This window comes from Aulonocara stuartgranti (genome assembly GCF_965226115.1).
Source record: "Aulonocara stuartgranti genome assembly, chromosome: 18".
NCBI classification, from domain to species: domain Eukaryota; kingdom Metazoa; phylum Chordata; class Actinopteri; order Cichliformes; family Cichlidae; genus Aulonocara; species Aulonocara stuartgranti.
The window spans coordinates 20,880,262-20,901,193 of record NC_138954.1 but is presented as its reverse complement, the minus strand read 5'-3'; the positions used below and the strand labels follow the sequence as shown (position 1 = coordinate 20,901,193).

The 20,932-nt window shown below is 43.1% G+C and overlaps 1 protein-coding gene across 2 annotated transcripts; it reads left to right on the top strand.

Moving 5' to 3' along the window:
- The first annotated feature begins 623 nt into the window (after positions 1 to 623).
- On the top strand, positions 624 to 17,876 carry pax3a (paired box 3a). Of its 2 annotated transcripts, none has more exons than XM_082514453.1 (9): positions 624 to 1,009; positions 1,549 to 1,784; positions 2,165 to 2,294; positions 2,540 to 2,683; positions 11,364 to 11,563; positions 12,123 to 12,288; positions 12,421 to 12,641; positions 16,453 to 16,713; positions 17,725 to 17,876. In XM_082514453.1, exons 1-9 carry the CDS (start codon positions 925 to 927, stop codon positions 17,740 to 17,742), a joined length of 1,461 nt encoding a protein of 486 aa, XP_082370579.1. In that variant the 5' UTR covers positions 624 to 924; the 3' UTR covers positions 17,743 to 17,876. The 2 variants fall into 2 exon arrangements, with proteins under 2 accessions (XP_082370579.1, XP_082370578.1); XM_082514452.1 differs by having other exon boundaries at positions 12,418 to 12,641.
- Positions 17,877 to 20,932: the final 3,056 nt, after the last annotated feature.

Below are 20,932 nucleotides of genomic sequence, written 5' to 3'. Positions count from 1 at the left end.
TGCATTCATTGTTAAATTACTGCAACGATTACATGACAACTTATAACTTATTAGAGCTTATTACGGTGTATGTGAAGAAACTCCTAGAAAAAGATAAAAAAAAAAAAAACCCAACTAGACTCCCCCTTCTATAATAACAACAACACCAAGAAAATGTCCATAAAAATATCTATATGTATAAAAAAATGTGTTTTTTGTTGAAATAAGGTTATGATTGACTGTGTTAACTGATTTGATTTTAAAGTACTCATTGCGAACTCTCAAGGTAGCAGAAAACTTAGATGACTTCAAAAAGAATCGTCAGATTTGTAAAATCTAACCGCAGTCGAGCTGCTTCTGTAGGCTAATCGTCTCGCGCTGTTCATTTGAGGCCCAGCAGTGGCATCATCATCTCAGCAGAGCCAGGCAAGAACTATTAATCGAACAGATCTGGTGAATTTGTTTTGTTAAGAGTTGCTCTCGCTGTGAGAAGTTTCACGCACAGAAGCCTGTGACGTGACAAGCTGACCTCGTGAGGTCAGTCCAAAGACAAGAGAGGGCCCGACGTCCAATCACACAGCTCCCCCTGGCCCTGAACGTCCGGATCTTTGACCAATCAGCATGCGGTAGAGTCAGAGGGGACAGCGAGCACAGATAAAATGTTTAACTTCAATCCATCCTCGCACAGCATCTTCATAGTCCCCGCAGGACTGCCAGGGCAACCAGCACTTTGATTTAAACTCACCCCTCAGCCCACATCGATCATCGGAAAGCAACCAGTAACTCTTATGAGGAATTCGGTGCGCTGCGGTCGAGGCAACCTGTTACTCAACGAATGCAAAGAGGGCGTCTAAACTAACAAAAGAAGGAGCGTCTTGTTGGATTAAAATCTACCAAGGTAGCTACGTTAAACGTGTGAAGCGACCTGACAGAAAGTCAGGAAACATGACAGCACTTGCAGGAGGTTTACCGAGGATGATGAGGCCGACTCCCCATCAGAATTACCCGCGAGGAGGATACTCTCTAGAAGGTAAGAAACCTCATCCAGCTGCTACTGCTCGCACATCTAAAACTAAACTTCAACTTAAAGCAAAAAAACTTGAGCAAAGGTGGAAAAAGTGACTGCGGAACATCTTTAAAACTGTAAAAAACCAAAACCAAAAATAAACAAAACAAAACGAAAAACAAAAACTTGACTTTAAATGTCTGTTACTGGAGAGAAAGTCTGACTGCGCTATATGGTGATTGGTTTTGAATTTGTAATATTTCATGTCTATTTTATGCCTACTATTTAAGCATAAGTGTAGTTTTTGTGTCTAAATGTAACCTTTAAAAAACGATGTGTTTAATAACACAGTTGTCCAGCTGGCCAATATATATTTTATAAATGCTTTTACATATTTCACTGCTCTTATTCCAACATAGCCTGTCACATGAGAGTTGTGAGGAGTTGTTGTTTGTTTATTTATTTTATACATATACAGTTTCCAAAGTGTTTTGCTGAAAAGATAAGAGGCAAGTTGTCTAGTTTTCAGGTGTTTCACAAACTAAACCTCTTGTTGTCTATAGTCTCGACTCCGTTAGGACAGGGTCGGGTCAACCAGCTCGGTGGTGTCTTCATAAACGGCAGACCTCTTCCCAACCACATTCGACATAAAATAGTGGAGATGGCCCATCACGGTATCCGGCCGTGCGTCATCTCCCGTCAGCTGCGGGTGTCCCACGGCTGCGTCTCCAAAATTCTCTGCCGGTACCAGGAGACGGGTTCTATCAGACCGGGGGCCATCGGAGGCAGCAAGCCGAAGGTGAGAGACGGGACGGCTAATGTTGTGTCTGATTATTATTCAAGAGCCAGTGTCCACAGGTTATTTCAGCAAAGCTTTTCAGAACACGCTCAGACAACACATTCCCGTCAAAATAAAAATCTTCACTGTTGTTAAACTCACAGATTTAATAATCTGGAAATTTGCAATCGTTATTAAAAAATTCAACAGCTGATATTAAACCCCCCCAACCTTTTCTTTTTTAGACATTCAGCCAAAATAAAACGTGTGTCTAGAAATATATATATATATATATATATATATATATATATATATATATATATATATATATATATATATATATATATATATATATATATAACCCTTATTTAAAATATGATTTCTCCCTTTTCCCACCGAAGCAAACCGCTTCTCCAGAGATTGACAAGAAAATCGAAGAGTATAAGAGAGAAAACCCGGGAATGTTCAGCTGGGAAATTAGGGACAAACTACTGAAAGACGGAATCTGCGACAGAAACAACGTCCCCTCAGGTACAGACAATTATAAAATATTGTAACTATAACCGGAAGGAACGATGTGGAAAAATCATTTCATCTTCCCCGCTTAAAAGTGATGGGATCATTTTAATCAACAAAAACGAGCGCAAAATTTGTTGGTGTAAGGGATTCTGAACATTTTTTTGTTAATTATTTGATAATGAAGTATTTTTTTTAAAGAATGATTTTACTTTTTTCTTTCTTTCTGTAACTTATCCGAACTTTTCCGTCTGACTCAGTGAGCGCCATCAGCCGCGTCATGCGCTCCAAATTCGGCGGAGCTGGTGAGGATGAGGAGGAGGATGAAGAAGTCGTGAAGAGGGCGATGGAGGAAAACGAGCCACGGACGAAACACAGCATCGATGGCATTCTGGGAGATCGATGTAAGTTCTTCATTTATGATTTCAATGCGCTGTGTGCTCATGTTACTGTCCAGGAGAATGTTGATAAAGAAAAAAAAATTAAGAAACGAATTTGAGTAGAAAAGTAAGATCTGGTTGTTTATGGCTTTTAAATGTTTAATTGTGTGTGGTCGGTTTTGTTGTCTGTAGCTTATGAGCAAGGCTTTTCAGGCTGGTGAAATCCGCTTGTGCTTTGCCGTTTGTTTGTATCAGAAAGAAAATGAATAATAATAATAATAATTTCGATATTACTTTCTGGAAATGTTTGAATTTTTAAAATCTCAGATGCTCACGCATGCGCATACACTTGTGAGAGTTAAACAAATAGTTTTTTCAAAATCAAACATTTGTGTAACTCCCAGGCCTGAGAATTTATTTCTTTTTTTAAACACTTAATCGGACACTGCGAATGAACTTCTGAGCACAAAGCATCGCGAGTCCATTTAGAGTCACACCTCGGTATGACGCACAAAAAAGCCAAACTCCAGTGAGCGGCTCAGTGGTGTACAATAAAATGCCAGGCTCTTTCAAAATAGGGAAAGAAAGGGAGGAGGAGAAAAAAAAGCTGCGCTGACAAAAGGCCGGGAGAAGACATTATGAACCCGCAATGAGCGATGAATTATTCAGGGACACCAACAGGCCCAGTGCGACCTGGTTTATAGACTCCTCCAAAAAAGTGCCAGTTTGGAGGATTTCGTCAGTGTTTACAGAACAAATCACATCAAAGGGGAAAAAAAGGGAAGAAACCAGAATCAGACAATCACCTGTTGATTTTCGACCTGTTGAGGACTGAAATGAAACTGTTGCTATTGGAGACGTGATTGAATTTATAGTTGCTACACGAGGAGTAATTATGCTGCTGTTTTAGCCTAAATAATGCAGAGTTTCCTAATATATTTCTGTTGAAATGCGAACTCTTGTTCTATTTTACCAGACGGGAATTCTTCTAAGAGGAGAAAATAAAATTAACATTGAGTTAACGCATTCCGCAGCTCACAAAAGGCTCGCAGTTTTGTGAAATGTGGAGATGTGTTAAATTCACGCCAGTCAAATCGAACGGTTCCGTTACTGTTGCGCACGGAGCTTTTATCGCCGCTTTTTGTCTTTGCGCAGCGAGCATGACGCCTTCAGCGAGCGAGCGCAGGGAAACTCTTCACTCTTCACTAGATTAAACCCGAACCCTTTTATTTCTCTCCACTTTCATCCCAGAAAAAGTCCGCCCCTTTCCTTTCCGCCTAGGGCGCATACATTTAATGGAGTGACTGTGGGCACTTCCCTCCACCAGACGAGGAACATCCACAGTATTGATCAGGCCAGCTTGCTTGTTAAACTTCTTCAACTCATTTGTAAGGGAAGGGGGGGAATACAAAATAAAAATCCGATTAGATTCTGATCGTAGATGGATACACCAGCAAATTATGATTTCATACGCATAATTTCTTCTTGACCCTGATTTGCTTCATCGCCCCAAGCCGAAGACCTAGTTGTTTAAATATGTTTAAAATGTAATTTGAATGATTTTTAGGAATTGTTTTAATTGTCAGAACAAAATAAACAAATAAATAGAAGTTTCTCCTTTCTCTCTCTCTCCACCAAATAGGTGACATCCTACACGCAATCATCTTTAAAGCACATTTCTCTATTGAGAAAAGTACAATTTCATTCTTGTCTCTTTGTGGAAGTAGTTGAGTTTTTCTTCTTTCCCCCCTCTTTTATGAGACTTCATTAGAATGTGAAAAGGGTGGTTTGGGGACTGAGAGAGTGTCTTCTGGCCAAATATTGATTAAGTAGGTGTTTGTAGAGGCTATTGTTGTGGTAGAGAGAAGCCTGTTGCTCTCTGCCCCTTTCTCTTCTACCACTATTGTTGGCTTTCCTTAAGTGCTAAGATCAAAGCTGACTCATTTAGATTTATTTGTCTGGGAAAAAAAGGACTGCTAAGGTTTGTGGGTTAAAGTATATATCAGGAAGGCCAATGGCATTGGTGAGTGGCTGGAACATTGTGGGAAAGGGTTTGATTGTTCCATTTCCTGCATAAGTGAAAGTAGACTTGACAAAGTTTAAACAGCGCGTACGGTTGAGCAAGTTGGTTTACAATTTATATATATGTGTGTATATATATTTGTTAATAAAGCAGTCAAGCAACTCATTGTATCTTGGGTGTGTGATATTTACAGGAACACTGAATTGTGCAACGCTGTTCTTGTGATGTGTTAATTGATAGCATCCTTTCCTCCATACTCTTAGCACTTTAGCCTTTAGCGTCATACAATTAATTAAAGTAACCAAAGTCATCGAAGCTAGAGCAGCAAGTCTTGCAGGATCCATTTATGGCAGTGGGGTGAAAGGCAAAAAGAAGAAGAAGAAGGAGGAGGCGGGGGGGAAGAAAGCTCAGAAATACAAACAGTCAAAGGGATAACTTTTCTTTAAAAAGGGAGTCCCGTGGTGCCAAAATGAATGAGCTCAGTTCTTTCAAATCTGCCATGGTGAACGCAGTCAACATGTAATAATTGGTTTCATTGAGGTGCATTCCAACAATCTGCTGCCATTCTCCTGCCTCTATTGTCCAGAGGCAGGCAAATAGCCAGAGGGACAGGAGGAATCAAGTGCTGACAAAACATGAAAGATTTAGCTGCTTTTGTCAAAGGAGCTGAGTAGGACTTTGTTTGTGTAAATAAACTGGGTTACTGGCTCCCTGTGATTTTGGCATGGCTTTTGAATGAGGGGGAAATTTGGAGAGCGAGGAGAGCAGAAAGTCTGCAACTGCGTTCAGGCCTGTGCCGTATTTTAAAGCGGTCAGAAATGCGTATGTAATATAGGTTGATCTGAACCGCCAACAAAGGAGAAGCTATTGCAATAACAAACTTCCGCACGTAGCCGGCTACATACAGGCTCTTTAATCCAATTTTCAAGTTTCATAACTTAGGCTCTCATGAGGCATCTAAGTATATAAACAGATAACATTTCGGGCACACACAGGGAACAGAGGCATCCAGGCAACATAGCAATAACCCTTAACTGTAAACAGAGAGAGAGATTTTGTAGAACATGCGACTGGAGTTTTGGAGGAGACAGGAGACAGAAGGCCTCAGTGCAACCAGAGGAATGTCTGCTATAGCCACATTTCCATTTTCCTCTCAGGGCTGGATAATGGAAAAATTTATATGTGGGGCTCACTCTGTGTTTTCCTGTGTTGAGAGTGCTTATGATGCTTATTTATCCTGTTAGACTGCTGGGAAAACAGCCCAAATTCATAGATGGATGGGTGGATAGATACTTCTTTGCCCTTCTACTCTACTTAAAATACTCAGCACTTTCACATTTTGCTAGTCGGCACCACTCTCAACGCTCTCTCCTGCTCCAAAAAAGAATGGAAAAAATCCACACTGGCTGATCTGCAACTGAATGCAGACTCTATGCTTCATTAAAGCCTCTTTCTCTGTTGGCACCCACATTGTGATCCTCCAATATTAATTCAAAGGACAATTAATGAATGCGGGCCAACTTTGAAGTAATGGGCTGGGGTCCTGCCCTGAGCCGGCCCCTCGGCGCTGATGTACTCTCTGCATTCTCCCCACTAACCCCAAAGACACTGTGAAGTTACTGAAAAAGAAGCATCGAGCAATAGAAGGTCAAGGAGAGGAGCCCCAGTAGAAAAAGAGCTCTCTATTTTCTTGGAAGTATTAGCCAAGCAAAAGTCTGTGATGGGGAGGATAAAGGAGCGAGGAGAGAAAAGGGTCGGGAGCGAGGGGACTCTCCAAAGAAGAGCCACAATGGGATAGTTAATTGAGTAAAGCCAGACAGCGTTGTCAATCACTTAACTTTGTTTAGCCTCAGGTTTTGTGAAGCAGTTTCATCCAGCACATTGCACATTACGGACGTGCCAACGCAACTCTGCTGCTGTTTTGATTTATTTCTTTTTCTCACTCTGAACAAGGAAGACAACATTTTTTTTAAGTAAAGAAATGTGTGTTCTAGTTTCCAGCTTATTTCCTACCATTTAAGTAAAAATAAATAAATAAATCATAGACATTTGTAGGGTCTGAAAAATTAAAGTGTGGAATGTGTTGATGGTTTTTCTCTCTGAGTATCTGTGCAGTTTTGTTGCAGGGTCAGTGGCGAGGCTGACTCCGCTGCGGTGCTGTGTGTGTGAAAAGGTCAGGGGCTAACCTGGGGTCACTTCACTGTTAAAACTATCAGGCCCCAGGAAATGAGGTTATGATAATGTTTGGGAAAAGCTGTCAATGGACAAACCAGTGTCAGGATGTTACACCGAAGGATCCATGACGCACAAATAACCTTCTTTTTGTAACACGTACATCTTTCCTGCATCCGAGAACCATATTCCGGCTGTCCTGCGTCAGGTAATTGGTTCGGGTGTCTGTTTTGCCTAACAGGGCAGAGCTGATGGGGAGCTCTGCTGGTTGGTCTCTGTGTGACTGGAACGTGCGGCAGACTGGCCTGTTGCTGCAGCCCTGCGTGGGTTCTTTGCAGTTGCTTTGTCCGTGCCCCGAGGGTGGAAATGCCACCGTGAAACTGTCACCTAACTGCACTGCGGTGGAACTAAATAATAACCACCGCACACTGGGCACACATAATAGCCACGCAGGGCCATTTGTGCTTTTTTTGTCACCCTCACCGATATTAGACAGAGATACATCTTTCAACTTCATATTGCCGGCTATTTCTTTGTCCGTTAAGTGCTAACCTCCTCCGCTTATTCGCTCCATTTTTTTTTCTATGTCCATCACATCATCATCTCTCACTTTTTCTCCCCCCCCCCCCCCCCCCTTTTTTTTTTTTTTTTCCCAGGCAGCTGCGGGTTCCTGGGGGCTCTTTAGCAAGTCAAGTGAGCAGCCCACTCACTCCCAATTCCCCCTTAACTGTTAACCCCAGCTGAGCCCATAAGCTGTCAGTTAACCATTCTTTCCCTCAGTGCATCTGCTCGCTCTGGCTCTATGTGGCATGCCACTATTTTATTCAGTGGCCCACTCGCACTGTGCTCTGTGGCCTGAAAGGGCCACATCTACTTCCTTGGGCAAATAGCTAGTTCATTTGTCTCTTCTGCCCTTTGTTTTGTGTTGCGAACACATGTCACCAGCTCAATTACCTTCTCTATTAACAGCCCCTGGAGGACGGGCTAAGCCAGCCCCTATCAAGATGAGACTATAAACTGCCACATATGCTCTGCTTCGCTTTCTCTTTCCTCTGTGTTTCCTCATCCCCTCGTTTCCCTCTTCATTTGAGACTTTCTCGTCTTTTTTGATTTCTTACTTTATTCCTTCCTTCAGTATGTACTTTGAGTCTCTCTCACACTTCTCTCTCCACCTCTTTGGTTTGTTTCTCGTTTCAAAGTGCATGTGTGTAAATTTATATGCATGTATGAGCGCAGTGTCTCTTCATATTAACATCTCTTGAAAGGGTAAGTGGAGGGGGGGGGGGGGGGGGTGAATGCTTGGCAAGGCAAGCCCTGGCCGAGGTAGTTTCTGCAATACACAAGAGCAGCCTTTATTCCTAACAGTCGAAACCCTCTCTTGGGTTTTTTTGGCTTGTTTGAGGCACTCCTGCTGCAGGTGAAGCTAATGGAACTGGACATTCCCCAAGTTCACATCTGTGACCCTCTGGAGTTTATCTTCCCTGCCTGTCAGTCTCCTCTCTCGATCAATATGTGGTTGGGTTTATCTTGCATGGTGGGTCTGCAGCATTGTCCTTGCCCTCTGCATTTTATCTGCCTGCACGCTCGTCTGTGAATACACTTGTTTTTTTTTTTTTGGTTTTTTTTTGTCTTGAATTTCTGATCAGGGAAAGGAACCTGTTGAATTCACTTGTTGAGCTCCTTAAACTGCGATAAACACAGTCATATCTGTTCTGCTATCTGAACTAGCTTCTTATTAGTTTATTATACTACATCTTGCTCTCTTTTGAAACAACTGTTTCGTGGATTATTCTTCAGCAACCTCAATTTCCGCTTGTGGGATAATAATCTATCTTTCTGTTAGGACGCCCGTCAGAGCCAGAGCCAAACTGTGAGGAGCGATGGAGTATTTTCAGCTCCCCGGTGCTTTAGCTCCAGCGTAAAATTTGATTTGGGTGTTTAAGTAAGGAGGTCGAGGCCTTCCTTTGTGCGGTTAGTATCCTCTTCTGTCGTTTTGTTGCAGGGAATGTGTGGGAACAAGCCTGCTTCTGCATCAGCATGCCTTAAAAACTGATGTCAGTGCAGGAAAGTGTTTTAAAAAAAAAAGTCAAAGATGCAGATGCAATGATGGGAGAGCAGAAGACAAGAGCAGTGAAGTAAATTGATGAGATTTAAGGGACAGGTCCTAAAGAATAACCAGCACCCCAATTTGCCTTAGCTTGGCACCCAGCACGCCTTCCCCATCATCTTCTTCAGGTGCCTTCAGCCTCCCATCTCCTCACCATGTCAACCCTTCAACTCCCCATCCCCCAACTTTGTGCCCCTCAGGCCATGGAGGGAGGGGATGAAGGGGTGCTCCCCTGCTGTGCCCCTCCACAGCCCTCAGTAGCCCTTCTCCAGACTCCTTTGTGCCCCCCCCCTTTCTCCCTCCCACTCTTCATTCCCCCACTCAGCCCCTGGCTCTACAGCCCCCATCTCACCCTTCAGCCCCCTCCACTCCCCTGCTGGGCAGGTGACAGGCCCCTGAATGCGGGCCCGGGCGTCCCTGATGGCTCCTACAGATGGAGCGTGGTAATCGGTCCAATAGAGCCCTGCCACAGGCTTTTCCCTGCAAAGATACAAAGGCCTGGCCACATAACAACACCCCCCCCCCCCCCCCCCACAAAAAAAAAAGAAAGACAGTGAGAGAGGAAGAGAGAAAAAGAGAGAGAGCATGCTAGAGGATGACAAAAGCAACACTGTCATTTACCATTAAGGACACTCTGTGACGGACTGTTTTCTTAGTAGTTACTAATAATAAAAACAGGGAGGGAAAGGAGAAGGAAAGACAGAAATAAAAGGTAAAAGGGTGCAGGCGAGGAGATCCACCCCCAACCTTGTAGTTAACATGATATACAATGCCAATGGGGAGCTTTCTCCTCTGAGGAGTTTTATGAGTTCGCCTTCCCTCCCTCAAGAATTTTTTGCGTTTCTTTGCCGTCATTCATTGTCTTTTTTTTTCTTTCCTTCTCTGTTCGCCCATTATTAAAATGGTAATGGCACTGGATATAGCTGTGCTCGCTTCCTCATCTTGAGATGTACTCTCCTCAAGTTGCTGATTTATAGAAAATGCACAGAGAAATACAAAATAAGTTTCCTTTTATAAGCAAAGTTTTACTTTAATCCAAAGTCTCTCTTTGTGTCGGACATGTATTTTACATATAAAATGTGCTTCAGTGCGTCTCAGGCCAAACTTTACCTGGAAAAAAACAACACAAAAAACAGCCCATGCTCAGAGTTGCACTTTCCAAACCTATTGAAGCATCCAACCAATCACTGATCGCCTATACACCTACGTGGCACCCTCAGTCCAAATGTAATAAAGAGCTCTTCTCAGCATCAGAATCTTGTGTGCTGGCGGTCCTTATCACAGCAGCATTCCCTCAGGCCAAATCCGTGTGTAATGCCTGGTCAGACACACACTGGCAACCAGCACAAACATTTCCTGCTTGGCTCCAGAGACTCCAGAGGCGAGGGGAGATCTCTGCCTCTAGCCCCCACCCCCTCCTTGTTGTCTGACTTGGCACTTTTTAATTAAAGCTTTAAATCTGAAGGGCAGAGGGAGAATGTCTGTCTGTTTGGGGGGGAATAGCCAAGCTTCGGTCTTCTGCTGAAGCCTTTCTGCTGCTTACACCTGTCCGTCTGGTTTTGAGCCACTTATTTCGTCTCCCTTGGCGTAGAGGTGTTTGCTGCATAGTTTGAGTGTCGAAAAGGTGCAGTGAACCCTCCTCATGAGCTTTAAGGGGTCCCTCTGGGGTGGATTTGGAAGTGGATTCCAACTCTGTCTTATTTCCATCTGTTTTTGACACATTGTCACAGTCTACATTCACCGAGTGAAAACCCGTAGCTCAGGCGCAGCAGATGCATGTTTGTGAGTGTGCATATGAGTGAGAATGATGGGGGGGGGGATTGCACATACGTAATGGTGGACAATGGAAGACTGTCACGCTAGTTTGTGGAGCTTAATCATTATTTAATAGATGGGCAACCTCCCCCTCAAAATTCAGAAATGGTTGTCTATGGTCTCAAGCATTCAATGATTCCCTTCTTCTGCTGAATTAGGTCCCAATGGCTGTCTCCCAGTTACCCAGTTGCTCTCTCCTGCCCTCAACTGAACAAACAGATTAAGAAGCACCTGCAAAAGGCTGACTGCCTTTCACTATGGGACCCTATCGGCATAGGACACAGCATGGCTAAGACTGGAAGAGACACAGTGTCCCAGGGAATGGATACCCCAGAGAGATGTAGTCCTCTTTAATCCATGTTCAAGCAGCCTCTGGCTTTTGATCCCCTCAGGAACCACTGAGGAGTTTAAGGGAGCAGGAGGATACAATCTAAAGTGGCTCTGCACCATGTGTTGCACTCAGCACAATCTATTGTATCAGATCCTGCTATTGTACCCCAGCTTAGTATTTACTACAGTGTTTCATTCTGTGTCAGCCTGACTCCTCTGAATATCGAATTAACACAGAGTTTGTTTCCTGATCCCAGCCAGTCACTCAGACGAGGGCTCCGATGTGGACTCCGAGCCGGGTCTGCCTTTGAAGAGGAAGCAGCGTCGGAGTCGGACTACCTTCACGGCAGAACAGCTGGAGGAGCTGGAGAGGGCTTTCGAACGCACGCACTACCCTGACATCTATACGCGAGAGGAGCTGGCTCAGCGGGCCAAACTCACCGAGGCTCGAGTTCAGGTTAGACCCACGCACGCAAAAGTTTTGGAGACCTGAATCTTGACAGTATAGCAGTGTGTCAGTCCGTCATGACTTTGTGTCACATGGGCATTAAATAGCCTTGAGATGTTGCCACGCATTCCTCACAGCTATTAGACATGTGTTCCTCTAAAAACCCTTGACCCTTTGCCCCTGCACATGCAGACAGACAAAATGCAGATTCACTACAGCCACCGTGTGTGAAAACAGTGTCCTATTTTTGGCAAACTCCTCAAAAAGCGCTATGTTAAGATCATCAAATATCACAAAATAGACTCTTGTTTAAGACGGTTTCCTAATTATAGGGTTTAACAACCGTAACAACCCTCCAGCCTTATCTGAACCCAGCGACCAGCCATGGCACACAAAGCAGTAATGTGTGTCATTTCACTTCACTTTACAAATGTTAAGATCTCTGTCAGTTCAGCTCCTTGTAATCACACCGACTGGCCTGGCATGTGCACATATACCTTCACTGGCCTGATGGCAAACCCTATTGGGTTAGGAGAAAAATAAACACTTGCCTATGTTACTCTCTCAGGTGTGGTTCAGTAACCGAAGAGCCCGGTGGAGGAAGCAAGCAGGGGCTAATCAACTGATGGCGTTCAACCACCTCATCCCTGGTGGTTTCCCCCCATCAGCTATGCCCGGTTTGCAACCCTATCAACTGTCAGACAGCCCCTACCCTCAGACTTCTATAGCTCAAGGTGAGCATAGCTGAACGAATCTGAGCATACCTGAGTAATGATTTTGCAGATTTCTTCTTATCGCACATGTTTGTGTTTTTATAAGAATAATCGGATTTTAAATAAAATGTTTCATCTAATTTTATCCAGCAGCTTCTGAGCAGCCCAGCACAGTCCACCGACCGCAGCCTCTACCACCCACCTCTGTGCACCAGAGTGGGCTCAGCTCCTCAGCCAGTTCCCAGGATGGGAGCTCTGCGTACTGCCTGTCTTCTGGTCGACACGGCTTCTCAGGATATTCAGAAAACTTTGTGGCCCCAGCAGGACACACCAACGCCGTCAACCCGACCATCAGCAACAGCCTCTCACCCCAGGTCAGTCTGCCAATCTGTTGTTAAAATACACAGCAATACATTTATTGCCAAGTTATTGTACTTCTGCATAAACAAACATTAATTAGACTGAAATACAAGCACACACCTATCCACACATAGCAAAAAAAGAAGCAGTCCTTCGCTGCGGTTCGAGAAGTCCACCATATGTTGGAATAATGACACACGGGCACTCGCACTTCTGTGTGTGGCCTCGTAGACAGCTTTGCAGCGACACAGATGACACCTTGTTAGGCTAAAGAACTCGGTAGCTTTTCATTTTTGTTTATTCCGACGGGTAGCTTGATGAATTTAAAATGTGGCAAACGTCAGTCTTTGGAGGGGCAGAAAGGACCAGACGTGAGGAAGGATGTACGGATGTCGGATGATGACACAAATCAAAACTGAAAAGACAATTATGGTCGATTACACAGTCATCAGTGTCCATCAGTGGCTCCCTACCAGCTCAGAAGATAGACTAACAGGCGTAAAACGAGCTTTTAACCGCCACAAAGGGTGGCGGGCTCACATGCAATGCATGCTGAGTCTTAATTCCCATGAGAGAGAATCTCAGACTCCTGTCAGGCTCAGATAAAAAAACAGCTTCGGGCAGGTTTCTTACTTTGTGAATGCCTGAGGATGTATATACCGAGAAAAAAGAAGAAGAAGAGCTTTGTTGTGGCCACTGAGGTGCACAGTTAGAAAGCAGTAGGTGGCACCATTGTGGCTGAAGCTATAACTGACCACTTTGGCAAACATCTGAAACATCTGGTTTTAAATGCATTCAAAGTTAGTCATGTCTGCTAACTCATAATTTGTAAATGGTACGCAAGCTTGCTGGTAGCAGCCTTCCTGTAACTGAGCTCATGCTTGTGGGCTGAGTTTCCTGCACCCACAGGGTCACCAATGGACTTTAACTCCAATAAAGAGGCCAAAGGTGCTGTGGCCTCATGGATGGTTTCAACATTAACCTTAGTGGGCCGCTCTGCATTTAAACGGACATCTCATCTTGCAAATCGGACGGCATGCCTCGAATGTTTTCTCAGTCTGGAATTGCAATCACTGAATGTTCCAGTGTCTTAATTGATTGGAATGAAGTAATCTAGCCCTTCGTAACAAGGTGTGTAATTTATGTAAATGACTCACTTTGTTGGCTAATTTGTTTTAATTTATGTATCCATTGCAGCTGTTTGAATGTACATTACAATGCGTTTTTCTCGATTTCAGATGAGGATAGAATTAATTTCCCGATTTTAACTTAATAAGGCAGAGAAAATGAGAATTTATTAAATTCTATGACATTGATAGTTAATACCTCAAGACCTCTCTGCACTCAGAAAACTTTACTTCTTCAGTTTCGTCATATAGCTACGTAGCTTGGTCAAATTTGTATCAAATCCTTGCTGGATTTATCCGTTTATCTGACCTCCAAATTTGTCTATAATATCTGATCTACTCTACTGGATCCTTCAGACGTTTCGGGGTTTCATTCAACTCCAGATATGGAGAGGACCGTGGAGTTTTGATATGGATAAGGTTTACTTTAGATAGATGATATTCTTGTCTGAACAGTTAGCTCTGCTTTGGGAGTAGCGTTCACGCCAGTGGTTTCCCTTTCTCCTGTGTCTCGCTGCTGATCTGGTGCATACCAAAGCAATCCTTTCTCACCAAGGAAGCAAGCGGCCAGGATTTGCACCCCCCCGAGTCCTAATCTCCGGAACAACCTCAAAACAGACACATACTACCAGGACCTGATGCTGTTTCAGTTGGAGACAGAGAGGGCATGAGTACCTAGATCAGACAGAAAGCCATGCAAATACAACGCAAACTAACCTTTGCACACACATGGTGCATGCATTTCAACACAATCATGTGTACTATATGTTTTATTTTGTAAAGAAACACCACGTGGGGAAAAATGTTAAAAAAAAAAAATCTTAATTTAATCAGGCAGTCTGAGAACAAAATCTATTTTACAATAACAGACCAGAGAACATGAAAGACTCACAAGAACAAAACTGGATGAAGACACAATCAAGGAATCCTTAAATACAATTCGTAGATTCATAGCAAAAACATGCACGGGGAATATCTAAGATTAAGTATTCATTGGATATTGAGCTGCAATTTGGTAGGAACGGGGGAGAGGGATGTGAGAGTGTAAATGAATACCAACAGTGAGAAATCCATCCAAACTTTTCATACAGCGAAGAACGATGGGTGTGAAATTTGTCATCTCATTTTTTTTCTTTTTTCTGGGCTACATTACAATACAAATGATCTCACATGGCCAAAGACACAATAGCTTTAAGGCTGAAGGTACTGCGACATGCAAGGCCTAGTTTCATTCATTATTAATCAAATATTAACTAAAAAATAAAACGTCTTAATTACTAAAACATGACTGAATTGTATTGTTTGAAATCTACGTAAACAGAAGTTGAGATATCAGCCTTGCGTGTTCAAAAATATTTAGACTGCACAAATGGAAACTAAATACTAAAGGGGAAAAAAGAAAAAATATGTAAAAATAACTGAAGAAATTAAATAGTTTGAACTAATATAGCAGCTTTTAATCTTAACTAAGTTCAATTAAATGCATCGCAGTGCATTTCTGATTGACAAACGACTCATACAACAAGGGTGGAAAACAAGGTGCTGGCCTGCCATTTGAATTAAATGGAGTTCAGTGTCTTGTCCAGTATGTTGATAAGCTGGGGATCAAACTGGCAACCATGCCACTAGAAGACTGCACTTTTTATCACCTGAGCCACGGCCACCCTCGAAGCTGCCTCTGTAGCATACATGTGCGTGTGTGCGCCAACTGACTGTCCGCTGTGAAAGCCTTTGTTTTTTAAACCACTTGGCGCTACTCATTCTTTATCTTTTTCTTTTCAGTTAGACAGTTCCTGGTTTTGCTCTTGGCTTCGGCTCTGCGTCCTCCTACACGGACTGTAATTCTTGTTCTCCCTTTTTGTCCATTTTTAGACATTTTAATGACTTCACTTTGCCTCTCACGCAAACCTTTGTGCAGCTGTTCCCGGTGGATCATTGATACCCCTACATCCCTGACATCAGAGCAAAAAACTGCTAATACACATACACGTGCGCATGCAAACACCTACTGCTGCATGCTTGTAGGAGATGTAGCGCTCAGACACATATGCAAACACACCCCACCCCTCAATCCCACCTAACCTTTGACCTCTTCGCCCTCACAAGGACACTGTGGTTTTTGTCTCAAGAGAAAGTGAGATGATTAAGGGAAAGTGAAAGCGTGAAAGTGAAATTTGCTTTTTTTTTTTTAGGCAGAATTTAAGCAAAAATAAACATCACGTTCTCAGCGTTTTTGTTTTTAAAATCAACACTGAGCAAATTTAGACACTTTCTTTTTTTGTTGGTTTAATTTCAAGGAAATGCTACGAGTTGGCTAGTGTAAACAATGAGAGAAAAATACTCCAATATTTTTATTAACCTGCTTCTGCAAATACGACATAAGAACTATAGCAGATTCCACTAGTGGGCTACAGCTTTGGCCACTGTTAGCTTCCTATTCCAAATAAAGAGAACCATATGTGTGACGGAAGCTAGTAATAATGTATTTATGACAGTGAACGGGGGGAGAGAAGGAGCGCTTACACTTCAGCCCACCTGTGTGGAGTGGATAAAATGAGTGTATGATACTGCCTTGGGATTTTTCAAAATTTACTTTGCAATATATTTTATTTTGAAGGTCACGCTGTAAGTAGAAAATCTCTTCAATTAAATCCAGTTCCTGTTCTAAACAATCAAGACTTCCTCTGTCTGCCTTCAGGTGATGGGCCTATTGAATCCAGGTGGAGTACCACATCAGTCCCAGAGTGACTTTGCCCTTTCCCCATTGACTGGGAGCCTGGAGCCCAATGGTGGTATGGCTGCTAGCTGTCATGGTTCCCAGCGCCTGGAGGCTCTACCAGGCCTGACCAGCATGCCCGCCCTGCCTAGCACTCAGTCTTACTGCCCGCCCTCCTACTCCTCCTCAGCCTATGTGGACCACCACCCTTCCTACCAGTATGGACAGTACAGTCAGAGCAAGGTACAATGTAATTTTTTAAATTTTTGTTATAATATTGTAACAAAAACACTAATTCATACCGACTTCCAACCTGATTTAGGTTTGTTTAAAGGCCTAAACCATAACCTCTGCTTTAATTGCGCAGATCCTTCTGATGAGTGAGCTTCTCAAATCGCCCAGCACTGCGCTGAAATTACATTAAACTTTAGGGAATGCTTGCAGCGCGGTTACCTCAGTTTACATTACCATCATCGGGCTATCCACGTGGCCCGAAGCTTATCCCAGCACACACGTTTTCACTCACTGTCCTTTCGTGACCCCTGCGTATGATGAGCTTGCCCATCAAATCCTCAGTCTAGCTCACCTAGCCATGTAATGACCCCTGTGTAACAAAGATCGCCGCCAAAATGAAAGGACTCGTGTCTCGAAGTGCGTTTGACAGGCCAGAGGGGAGTGTGCGGTCTGCTGTTAGGCCTGATCTGAAGTACACTACCAAAATGTTGACTGGCCCATCAGTGGCAACATCTTGATGTCATTAATTTAGTCAGTCCTGGGAGGGACTCATATGTAGCTGGGGGGTGGGGGGGGCAAATGGATGTGTGTCTATGTGTGCGCAGGCGTGTACGTGTATCTGCATAAAAGCAGGGTAAGAGGCTTTTTAACAGGGGGTGATTATGGCCCTTGGCAGGTCCGGATTAGAACCATGTGTCCCACTGGAGGTCAGATTTAGAGTTGTTATTGATCAGTGAAGCAGTGCCAGAGATCCAGGCTAAGGCTCTGTCTCGGCGCAGTGTAACCAACCTCACCAAGTACAAACTATGTCCAGACTTATTCTCAGAGCTTTCTCAAAGCTTCTCATTCCGAAGTTTACCAAAGGGTCCCAGATTTCTTTCCCACCTGCTCTCACCATCCCTCCCTACCAACATCACGTCTCACATTTAACTGTCCATTTCACACTTAAACCTCCATGAGATTTTCTGTTGTATGTAAATAAAATAAACAAATAAAATAAACTTTTTATGTTCCCCTTAGGTGCCTTTTATTATTTGAAGCTCCCAAGGTGGTGTGAAGAAGAGGTTTGCCAGGCCTCGCTGACATTTGTCACTGGAAAACACCACCAGCCGCTGCCTCTGACAACTTCCCCAGGACAGCAAGACATAGTGTGGGGGCTAAAGCGATTCAGACATTCTCCTTTGGCAAGAAGTGAACGTTCTGAGATGAAGGTGAAGTGATGAAGGTAGTTGTCTGGGATAATCAGAACCAAAGGCACGGTTGCTCTTGTTACCCGACACTTGCTTTGCTTGTGTGTCATGTCATGCTCCAAGAACCAAGCGCTGATCATTCACCATACTTCAAGAGGAAAAGTAGGAGGGCGGGGATATGAGAAGTAATTCCACTCAAGACCTTTTAGTATTTTTATTTTTTAAACATGTAGCAGAGATGCAAGCTAAGGTAGACTTCATAAGAACTTCTGCTCTTCTAAGAATGTCTTCATCAAAACCGTGTCATGGAAAATGATATTAACTGTAAATTAAGTAACTCTTTGGCGATCAACGTGTGACTACACCGGGAAAACCAGCAAGAACACATGAACTGAAGCCACGTGGAGTCATTGTGAATCCGCTGCAACCCAAAGAAAGTGCAATACAGTCATACCTCATGTAATGTAAATGAACGTGCATCAAATGTTCCCCAGTTATAACCTCAAAAACACACTCTGTCTTCGTAATGTCATTCATTTTGGGTTGTACGCACTGAGCAATCAGGGGAAGTCATCAAGCGATGAATGATAGAACATATAGTTGTGATGTCATTAAGCCAAAAAAAAAAAGAAAAAAAAATTCTCTGCCAGTGAATACATTATTCAGTTTGACAGTTAATTTTTGCTTTTGCATGTGTTTAACTAGTTTTTTTTCTTTTTATAAGGAACTTGCAAATATTACTTCCACTTCCTATTTATTTAGTCTTCATGTGTCTTTTCTGTACGTCCTCCTGTACAAGCACATGTAAGTGCTTCAGTAAGTCTTACATAATGCTCATTCGTTATGTTTTTTTTCTTTTTTTACACTCTTCATTTACAATGGCGTAAAACTGTTTTGTTGGTAAAAACATTTTGTGTAAAATATAGCACTATTTACTATTTATAATAAACGCATAAAAGTGGACAGTTGTAACACTGAATTGTGTAATTTGTGGAATGCATTTAAAAACATAGGCATGGATAAACTGTTTATCTGCACCTATCTACAACAGAATAATATATGAATAAATCAGCCCCCAGAATCTTACTACCTTTACAGAGAATAAATTTGGGGGGGGGGGGGGGGGGGGGGGGGGGACCTCTAAAAATGGTAAGAAGAAGGTTAAAAAGAATCTGATGGCGTAAAGCACCTTGGAGCGACTAAAAGTTCTTTCATAGTGTTTCATAGTTTCCTTCTTTGTTGTTTCCTACCTGCTTTTTAAAGATGGGGTGCATTTCTGGATCACTAAATCATAAATATATCTCCTTTCATAAACACTCCTTCACACCCTTTAATGACTAAAGCAGAGCTGCAGTAAATTATAAAAGCACAGAGTGGGGCATTAGTCAGTCACATGGCTATAGATGGTTTGGAAGACTTTTGGCTATCACCACTAAACAGAAACACACACACACACACACACACACACACACACACACACACACACACACACACACACACACACACCAAAACAAGCCAGTTGGTACATTCTTTAAAAGGCTACAACTTTACCTGCCTTTTTTGTTTCTCTGAGCTCAGCTGTGCAGCTGTCCACGCCATTCATGGTACATATCTAAAATGAGGACGCGAGCATCAATGAAAAACACGGACGTTTGTTTAGTGCTTTCATGTGTTTTCAGTACTTTGTGTCTTGAGATGTGTGTTTAAATTTGTTTATGCTGAGTATTTGTGTCAAACGTGATAAGATCAAGGAAAGATTTAATTTCACTGTTTTCTTTGCTCTCTCCAAACTTTTTTTTTTGTGTGCAAGCGTTCAACTTGTAAGACACAGCCAGTGAAAAAGCCAAAGGGTTTGCTTTGGAGCTCCGTGTCAGTCAAGCTGCAACACACTGGAGACAACTTAACCTCTGACCCCAACACTCTTTGAAATGAGTAGACTACTTGACCGGAGCTGACAACAATCCAAGTGTCTCTGCAGCATCCAACCCCCAAATTGAAAGTGAAGGAAAGAGTACAAAGAGGATGAGCTACAAAAAGAGAAAAGAAAAAGAGGTTATTTCTGGAAAAAAAATAAGGGGGGGATTCTTATAAGGACTCTGATGAATTTCTGGTCAAAATGACATCTTTACAGAAATCATTAAAAAAAAAAGAGTGCAGTTGTGCACATTATGGCTGCAAAAGGAAAGAAGTGGGCTTCTTAATATCTGAAACACCACCTTATCAGGTCTCCACAAGAATGGGTGGGAGGCTCACGGCATGCCTTTCCTAAAGCGGCGAGTGACTGCCTCTAACACTTGCCATTCACTATCCCCTTTAGTTCTCTTTCCTCCCTGTGTCTTTTGCTTTATTGTGATTCTTGCTGAGCCTCTTTCCTGCTGCTGATTTGAAAATGAAGACCATGAACCGGACCCTCCTGCTTTCTCTTTTAAGCAGATGCAAGCAGATTCTCGATGACACTGGGACAAACATCAGCGAGCGCCAGTTCAGTGGGACCGTTTCCAACACCACAGTGAGCTCTCTCTCCAACATCGGTCCAGCTACCACCGTCTCCACCACCAGTTCTAGAGAGACCTATGACAACGCTCACTTCTATATCCTGTTTGTAATGTTCTTCTACTCTTTCCTCGCCATGACACTTTTTAAATGCTTTATAGACAGCGACGAAGAAAAAAAGGATCCCTATGAGGAGTTCATAAAAACCGGGCGGCCGTCAACACAGGCATTCAACGCAGACCACATGGCAGAGAAGTTTTACTTTGAAGAGGAGAACAGCCTGTGAGCCACAGGCTTTCTAAGGAGAAGGAGAAGGAGGGGTATGAATGCATACGGGGGATGTTTTGACAGTCACCAAGCCAGAAAAACGTCAGGGCAGACTACTCAGGCAAGACCTGCTAGTGATTTTGAAAAACCTGTAGTAGATTCATTCCCCCCCCTTCCATCTGACAATCAGGAGCCTTATGCAAGCAGGCTGTTCGACAGGCAGGAGGAGACGGCTGCCTCTGATGATCTGAGAGATGGGTGGAAACATAGAGAAGTGT

Excerpts from the sequence above, each read along its gene's own strand:
- pax3a (XM_082514452.1), top strand. The coding sequence starts at position 925 with ATGACAGCACTTGCAGGAGGTTTACCGAGGATGATGAGGCCGACTCCC. Across the intron at positions 2,295-2,539 it reads CAGAAACAACGTCCCCTCAG|TGAGCGCCATCAGCCGCGTC; the intron begins GTACAGACAATT and ends CGTCTGACTCAG. Across the intron at positions 12,642-16,452 it reads GCAACAGCCTCTCACCCCAG|GTGATGGGCCTATTGAATCC; the intron begins GTCAGTCTGCCA and ends GTCTGCCTTCAG.